Source organism: Clupea harengus, chromosome 1, assembly GCF_900700415.2.
Source record: "Clupea harengus chromosome 1, Ch_v2.0.2, whole genome shotgun sequence".
NCBI lineage: Eukaryota > Metazoa > Chordata > Actinopteri > Clupeiformes > Clupeidae > Clupea > Clupea harengus.
The window spans coordinates 15,258,194-15,268,193 of NC_045152.1; the positions used below are offsets into that span (position 1 = coordinate 15,258,194).

General features: G+C 43.9%; 1 protein-coding gene across 1 annotated transcript in view; it reads right to left on the minus strand.

Annotated features, from left to right (window-relative positions):
• Positions 1 to 10,000, minus strand: part of si:ch73-256g18.2 (small integral membrane protein 36) — a 12,918-nt gene that overhangs the window by 2,363 nt on the left and 555 nt on the right. The window contains exon 1 of the mRNA XM_031578336.2: positions 9,555 to 10,000. This exon is cut by the window's right edge and continues 555 nt beyond it. Within this exon, the coding sequence (XP_031434196.1) occupies positions 9,967 to 10,000 (34 nt within the window). The 3' untranslated portion in view covers positions 9,555 to 9,966. The remainder of the gene's footprint in view (positions 1 to 9,554) is intronic.

Genomic DNA, 10,000 nt, shown 5'->3' on the forward strand with positions numbered 1-10,000 from the left:
AAACTTTGGTTACTTTACTTGTGTCCACCTTTAGAGCATTAGTCTACAAACTTCTTGTTGAGTTTGGGCAGCAGCTGATTTTCAAGATGAGTAGAGTTCATCCGGGCTAGCTTTGCATTGAACAGCAATCCAGCACAGCTGAAGAGTCGCTCGCACGCGGCCGAGGCAGGTAGGCCAGTATTGAGTTTCAGGGACAGTTTTTTGATATTCTGAAAGGCGTTCAGCAGATCCATATTGACTGAGACACAGGCTAGGTACCCTTCTAACTCCCCTGTACCTTCTGGACTTCATTGAGGAAAATAAATCATCTTCATCTGATGAATGTTGTCCAACTTGCTCCAGCCTCCAACATCCGGTCAAGGTGTTGTCTGACATAGACTAGACCTGTAGAATGACAAACAACATTTCTGACAATTAAGTATTGAGCTGCCATCAAGATTCAAGAGTGCATCATAACACAGAAATAGCTATAAATAGCTACTTGAGATGACAGACCTACAGTATACAGAATTATAGCATTATTTTCTATTTCTACATGCATCACAATTCATAATCCTCAATTCTTGCTAACCGGGACCCCTTAGCATGAACATGAAAGACGTGCACGTTGCAAAGCCACCACTTATCGTTATCAATATCTGACTAAACATCGTGATAAATTGCAGATAACGACATACACATTGACTTGTCCAACTGTCTGAAAACGATGGTGTGCGCATATACATTGTTCTGTTTCAAGGCATGGGAGGCAGCCAAATGATTAGCCTAATATCAGTTTATTTCATTGCTGATGACTGATCTGCAGTTTTTAACACAATATGAGAGACTGAACATAATAATTCTATGACCTGAAACGAATGGAAGACAGGAATGGTATTATTAGTCTATTGGATGACCGCTGTCGACGTTAGCATACTCAGGTCGGTTGCAAGTGCTAGCCAAAATTAGGCTACTACCTACTAGTGCCATGAAACGCATATTTTGCTTAATGGAGCAAAGCTAACTAAATGACAAAAACGCTGTCTGAACTACTAATGGAAAGGGACAAATACTGTACTTACCAACACATGCTTGCGCAGATTTGAAGATGAATTTGTATAAGCAGAAAGTTCTGACTGACGGATTAGGCACAGTTTACACAGCATATAGCTGTTGCCTTTTACGTTGGAAGGCAAACTGCTTGCTGAGATGTGGCCACGGGTTTTCTTCATCTTCTTTAATTTCAACTGGCGGAAAGTTCGGTGCTTCAGCTTGTTGGTGGTCCGCAGCTTGTTGGTAGTCCGCACTATCATCTTCCTCCATATCTATCTCTCGTGACTCGGCACCGTACTGGTGCCTTGCATCGACTCCATCATCCACTCTATGCAGCATCCACCACTGCAGTGAGCATTGTGGTGCGCGATTCCTGCCTTGAACTATGTTTTTTTTTTTTACTCAGTAACGGATGTAATTTCCAATGTAGCGAAGTACAATACTTCAGTCAAAATCTACTTAAGTAAAAGTAAAATTACCGATTTAAAAAACTACTTAAAAATTACAAAGTACACAAAAAAACTACTCAATTACAGTAACGTGAGTAAAAGTAATTCGTTACTTTACACCTCTGCAGAACACCCACCCCACCCCACCACTATCTGTCCTTTAAGGGTCCCACCCAACCACTATCTGTCCTTTAAGGGTTCCACCCCACCACTATCTGTCCTTTAAGGGTTCCACCCCACCACTATCTGTCCTTTAAGGGTTCCACCCCACCACTATCTGTCCTTTAAGGGTTCCACCCCACCCAACCACTATCTGTCCTTTAAGGGTTGACTTCACTTAAAAGCGTTTTAAGTTCATCCTTTCTCCAAAATGAAAACAGATTTGAATCTTATTGACTTCTTCACGGATTGACCTTGGGTCAACTGAACATTGAGTGTGTGTGTGTGTGTGTGTGTGTGTGAGTGACCTCAGACTGCTCTTCTTCCTCTCGAAAAAACACAATCAAGAGGAAGGACTGAGCATTGGGGACATTCAAATCCCCTGTGATTTTTGCACACCATACCATGTACGACGGCTCAGTGTCCATTTAATTACAGCATCTCTGCCAGATGTTATCAGGCATGTTAGCAGACACACACACACATGCACACACACGCACACACACACGCACGCACACACACACACGCACACACACAGACACACACACACACACACACACACACACGCACACACACACTGACACACGCACACAAGCCAAGAGGATACTCCAAGAGGACAGTACAGTACAGTACGTTTGGCCAAAGGACACACAACACACATCTCTCTGAATGACCGTGCTACTGACTATGACCATGCTACTGACTGTGCTACTGACATTGCTACTGACCGTGCTACTGACTTTACTACTGAACGTGCTACTGAATGTGATACTGAACGTGCTACTGACAGTGCTACCGACCGTGCTACCGACAGTGCTACTGACCATGCTACTGACCGTGCCACTGACCGTGCTACAAGATCTAAACAAGATCAGAAAATGTGGAGATATTTATTACTGTGCTGTTTCTAATATATATGAAATATTGGGCATACACCACATCTACTTAGCTCTCCAGCTAGCGTTAGCCACCCACTCATCCCAGTGGTAGGTTCTGTGAGAGAGAGTGTGACAGATGTTGAAATGACCACCACACACACACACACATACACACACACACACACACACACACACACACACACATACACACACACACACACACACATACATTCACACATACACACACTCATTCACACACACACACACACAAACACACATACACTCACACATACACATACACACACACTCACACACACTCACACACACACACACACACACAGACACACACACACACACACTCACCACGGTAATACAGACAGGGTTAGGAGCAGTCTGCACCCCTGCTAATGTGCATCACTCAGCAGCTGCCCACTAAAAATCACACACTGACATAACTGAAGCTCAACTCCATAGAGTCACATAAACTCCCACGTGCCCAAAACACAACACACACACACACACACACACACACACACACACACACAACTCCATATGCCCTAACTCATCTCTATGGGAGACCTCTTAGCCATTTCAGGACAAAATGGCCCTACACGTGCTCAAAGAGGCCATTACACACACACACACACACACACACACACACACACACACACACTCACACACACACACGTGCTCAAAGAGGCTGTTACATAACTAATCCTAATCTCACAGCAGTTAGCCAAACTGAGATGTTTCCCCCCTCTTACAGGGCAGCTAACTCTGATACGGCTCAGACACGGCTCAGATACGGCTCAGACACGGCTCACACGGCTCAGATACCGCTCAGATACGGCTCGGATATGGCTCACATACGGCTCAGGTACGGCTCGGATACGGCTGTGATACGGCTGTGATACGGCTCGGATACCGCTCAGATGTGGCTCAGATACGGCTCAGATTCTGGCCAGCACCAGCTGTGGTCTGGGGTTGCTAAGCAGATGTGCACGTCAGCTCCACACGCAGGTGCTAAGCCTGCAGATAGAGACGGTAAGCATGGCAAGGCCCTTTTCAAGGCTGTGTGTGTGTGTGTGTGTGTGTGTGTGTGTGTGTGTGTGTGTGTGTGTGTGTGTGTGTGTGGCGGGGGGTTCCCATGGTTGCAGAGCATATTATCATGTTATTACTCATGGAAGCCTATGAAGGTGATGGGCTGAACACAAAGAGGTTTGATCTGCAGCTGAAGAGGATGGGACAGGCACACTATCAGTGCATAGATTCATTGGAGGCCATAGACCCTGATGGGACAGGCACAATATCACACTCACACTCACACTCACACACACTCTCACACTCTCTCTCTCACACACACACACACACACACACACACACACACACACACACACACACACTGATGGGACAGGCACACTATCACACTCACACTCACACTCTCTCTCACACACACACACACACACACACACACACACACCCTGATGGGACAGGCACACTATCAGTGCATAGATTCATTGGAGGCCACTGACCCTGATGGGACAGGCACACTATCACACTCACACACACACTCACACACACACACACACTCTCTCTCACACACACCCACACACACACACACACACACTGTCACTGCATAGATTCATTGGAGGCCACTGACCCTGTCGCAGATTTAGGAAATCAAATTCCCCCTGGGATATTCCTTGGTGTGTTTAGTGCACAGAATCATAAGAGATCTTTTAGCACTTCAACATGAAACACACCACGCCTGGGCACACACACACACACACACACACACACACACACACACACCACGCCTGGGCAGACACACACACACACACACACACACACACACACACACACACACACACACACACCAAGCCTGGGCCATCTGCAGATATACACCAAAAGCCTGAAACTCATCAGTTGCTGCATTAAAGGGTGTAGGAGCCATTTCTGTATTTATTTTATATGTTATTTTAATGCTTGCATTTATTTCTATTGTCTGAGAATTTGTGCCCTCTACAGGTCAAAAGGCAAATAAATAGGAGAGTGACCTGTGGGAGGTGCGGCTGACTAGGAGCACACAGCTTTTGACCTTGCTGATTGATTATTTTGCTGGAGGATAGGCCTCGCTGCTTTTTGTGCTCTCAAACTTTATTTACTACCCACAAGTTGTATCCATTCATTTTGTTAATAAACCAACCACTTGGAACTGTACTTGGACCGCTTTGGATTTCATTTATTTTCACACCGCAAGCGTCAAAGAACCCCCAGTCAACGCCAACAACGTGACTAACAAAGGGACACTCAGGATAAATGCTCACTATAAAGGGTAAATGAGAACAAGAGAAGAGGAATGAAATCAAACATATATAAGTATTTCTAAATATGAATGAAATCAAACATATATAAATATTTCTAAATATGAATGAAATCAAATATATAAAAATATAACTGAATATGAATGAAATCAAATATAAATAAATATAACTGAATATGAATGAAATCAAATATGAATAAATATAACTGATTGTGAATGAAATCATATATAACTGAATATGAATGAAATCAAACATAAATAAATATAAATTGAATATGAATGAAATCAAATATAAATAAATATAACTGAATATGAATGAAATAAAATATATAAAAATATAACTGAATATGAATGAAATCAAATACATCAAAATATAACTGATTGTGAATTAAATCAAATATAAATAAATATAACTGATTGTGAATGAAATCATATATATGTATATATATATATATATATATATATATAACTGAATATGAATGAAATCATATATACCTGAATATGAATGAAATCAAACATAAATAAATATAAATGAATATGAATGAAATCAGACATACATATATATATATATACACATGCATCTATTTAAATATATACACACATGCATCTACTGTATATAAATATATACACACATGCATATAATACTGAGCTGAGAGGAAAGGGCCGGTGTGTTTCATCAGTCATAAACAAGAGATTAGTGTTAGAGTGGAAATATTGTATTCTGTTGATGACGGGCAAAGAAGTTTATCTGCTACCACGTTAGAAAAGTGCTTGCGTCAAACGGATCATGCAATTATGTAACACACAGTGTGTGTCGTCTGTGGGGAATTATGATCTGCACTATTTAGGCCTCGGGCACTACAGCCTCCATTATGATCTGCACTATTAACATTTACATATAGTCATTTAGCAGACGCTTTTATCCAAAGCGACTTACAAGGATGTATACACATTTTTACTGATGGCACACTGCACATCAGGAACAATTAGAGGTTCAGTGTCTTGCTCAAGGACGCTTTGACAGGGAATTGAACTAGCAACCTTCTGATTACCTTCTGATTACTAAACGACTTCTCTACCTCCTGTACCACTGTCGCCCCTAGGCCTCGGGCTCTACATCTAGAGCCTCCATTTGAGATGAGAACCTCCCAGCACTGACTTAAAGTTCACTATGTCATAAAAAAATGAATAAATAATTAAAGGATGAGGCAGAAAAACTGGATTTTCAGAAACTTAAAGAGAACTGGTTGTGCAAACTTGCTATGTTTATTTATGAGAGTTAGGACTATCAATCAATCCAGGAGACCTGCGGATCACAGAGCAGACTGTACACACACACACACACACACACACACACACACACACACACACACACCTCAGTGTCCACATGTGATCAGAATCACAGTACAGACTGTACACACACACACACACACACACACACACACAAACACACACACACACACACACACACACACACACACACACACACACAGACACACACACACACACCTCAGTGTCCACATGTGATCAGAGGGAAGAAAGATCCACAGGCTTCCTTGTCAAACAACAAACAAACTATTCAGTTTCCCACAGAGTGAAGAAGAGGAAGAGGAAGACTTCCATGCCCACATATGAATGACTTCAATGCAGATCGGCATTTCACATGGGCACAAGGTTTGCACAGAGGTAAGTGCATACGTGCACGCACGCACGCGCACACACACACACACACACACACACACACACACACACACACACACACACACACACACACACACACACACAGGATAAAACGTGACGAGTTGAGTGTATGTGATTACGCATCTTCTGTTTTTCCAAGAAAAGCAGCTGTTTCTTTGTGGACAGACTTAGTCATAGCCTTCGGCTCCTGACTCACAGCTCCATCATCCTCCTCCTCATCCCTGTCTGTCTGTCTCTCTGTCTGTCTGTCTGTCTGTCTGTCTGTCTGCCTGTCTGTCTGCCTGTCTGTCTGTCTGTCTGTCTGTCTGTCTGTCTGCCTGTCTGTCTGTCTGCCTGTTTGTCTGCCTGTCTGTCTGTCTGTCTGTCTGTCTGTCTGTCTGTCTGTCTCTCTCTCTCTCTCTCTCTCTCTCCCTCCCTGTCTGTCTCTCTCTCCCTGTCTGTCTGTCTGTCTGTCTCTCTCTCTCTCTCTCTCTCTCTCTCTCTCTCCAGTGTTGTGCACGTTCACACCTCTCATGAACTAGTTCAAAGTTCAGTTCATACAGGTAAACATGAATCGTTCACGTTCATAGTTCACCATTTAAATTCTGAACTAGTTCATAGTTCATAGTTCATTTTCATTTTTTTTTTAATTATTGCTAATTTTTCAGGAGGACATAATTTGCACAGAAAGGTGAGATTTTTACTGTCGGAAACTTTATCAGACAGTGTGTAAAAATCCCGCACATAATAATAAGGTGGATCGGATGTAGGCCTACTCGCTGAGTCTGCGTCTCTGTTTTCGCTTTCACTTGCCATTTGTATATTGACACCGAGAGCTGTTGCCTTGGAATACGTTGCTTGTTTGGTATACATGTGTGTGCGATGATTCATGGGTAATGTAGGGCGAAGTCGAGTTAGTTGGTTTAGGTATCGCAGAAATTATACGGGTAGCCTACTGTTATAGAGGGGGTTCGGGAAATGTGTAATCACTGAGGGTCATCCGATTAGAATGGAAAAGAATGGACACTTGGATATTCAGTTTGATTCTTCACTCTTTGTATTGCATTAACAACAATGAATGGGATAAATTGTAGGTGGGTGTATGTTTGTATGTGTGTGTGTGTGTGTGTGAGTGAAAGTAAAGTACAAACAGAAAATATACATTAATACACAGCCCTGTAGTAGCCTACCATTTAAATAATGAATCATACAGGGAACTAAAGGTAATAATTTAACCTCTTCAGTAATGCCATGCTACTGGCTTAATCTCAGATCAACAAGGGCATGTACACTAAATGAAAGACCGCTCAAAAGTTAGCATAGGTAAACCCTGTAACACTCGTATTTGTACATTAGCAGCTTATGCTAAGCGAGTTCACGAACAGTGCATCATGCTAGATTAATTAAGTGACAGTGCTCGTAACAATTATGAGAAAGCTAAACTATAACAAACACATAATGACAAGGTAGGCTACAAAGTCAAACTCACGTGTACATGGACGCACACAACTTCAACAAGTGCAACGTTCAATTATGTGAAAATATGCCCGAAGTTAACTGCTACTCCATCTAAATATGCCGTGAAGCGCTATCAAAACATTGCACAGTGAGAAGTGGAGTCACATGACCAACGCAATTACCAAATATGGTCATTTACCAAAACATGGTCTGTCTGGGCAATTTAACGACAGGTACTGAGCAACGACATGGTACAAGCATTCGATTTAGACAGCGTCTTTCCTCAGTAGGCTAGAAGGAAAACATTCTGTAATGTTTTAGCTAGACCTCAGATAATATGAACGTGTTCAATGAACGCGTTCTTTTGAACGCGTTCATGCACAACACTGTCTCTCTCCCTGTCTGTCGGTCTGTCTATCTGTCTCTCTCTCTCTCTCTCTCTCTCCCTGTCTGTCTGTCTGTCTGTCTGTCTATCTGTCTGTCTGTCTGTCTGTCTGTCTCAGGGTTTATGTTCTGGTTGATCCCTCTTGTGTTTGCGTGCCTGCAGACCCCAAGCAGCTGTTTGCTGTGTTCGGTCCTTTGGTTCTGAACACAATCAGCTGAATGAGCCAATCAGCTGGGTCCGTGCTAAGAGCGACAGCTGAATGAGCCAATCAGCTGGGGCAGTGCTAAGAGCAACACCTGAATGGGCCATGCTCAGTGGCGGCGGCTCCAGTGGGGTGTGTGTGATTGTGTGTATGTGTGAGTGTGTGTGTGTGTGTGTGTGTGTGTGTGTGTGTGTGTGTGTGTGTGTGTGTGTGAGTGTGTGCTGTACCGCCCGCTGAGACAGAAGCTGACAGTCTTTTTGAGGGATGATAAAACCACCAAGGCTAATCCCTCGCCTGCTTGTTTGGTAATGCACACACACACACACACACACACACACACACACACACACACACACACACACACACACAGACTGCTTGTTTGGTAATGCACTTCAGCTCTGCGATAAGCAGAGGAAAAGCCATGGTGACACTACTGCTGCTGCTCAAGCTCTGGGTCCCCCCTGCATCTACCCCCCCCCCCCCCCCACCCACCCAGACACTGTCTACAGCAGCTCCATCATCACCATGGTGACGGGAACCAAAACTACACTAACCCAGACACTGTCTACAGCAGCTCCATCATCACCACGGTGACGGGAACCAAAACTACACTAACGTCACAATGTTGCCCACACACACTCTCTCTCTCACACACACACACACACACACACACACACACACACACACACTCTCTCGCACACACACACACACACACACACACACACACACACACACACACTCTCTCTCACACACACATACACACACACACACACACACACACACACACACACACTCTCTCTCTCACACACATACACACACACACACCCAGATGAATGGTCTGTGTTGGAGGACAGGAGAAACGTCTCTATCTTCCTCCTCCTCCTCCTTCCACACAGTGGTGGCACAAGACAGTAGGTGCACTTAAAGTGTGTGAAGTTTACTTCTCTTTACTGAAGAAAGGGAAAGACATGCCAAGCAGTTTTCTTACCTGTTCATTTCAGGCCCCCTTGTTGTCTGTACAGAAGAGGGTACATGCAGAGAGACGAGTCACCATGTAGTTAAACACCATGGCACCATGTGCCCAGCGATCTCTGATCTCTATATCATGTGCCCAGCGCATCGCCTCTCAGACCAGGGTGCTCCTCTTCCCCCTCATGCCTGTGTCTTTATCTGATCTTTATATCATGTGCCTGGCGCATCCCCACTCAGACCCTCTCAGACCAGGGTGATCCTCTTCTTCATGTCGGTGCTTTTATCTGTCTTTATCTGATCTCTATATCATGTGCCCAGCGCATCGCCACTCAGACCAGGGTGCTCCTCTTCTCCCTCATGTCTGCGCTTTTATCTGTCTTTATCTGATCTGTATATCATGTGCCCGTCGCATCGCCACTCAGACCCACTCAGACCAGGGTGCTCCTCTTCTCCCTCATGTCC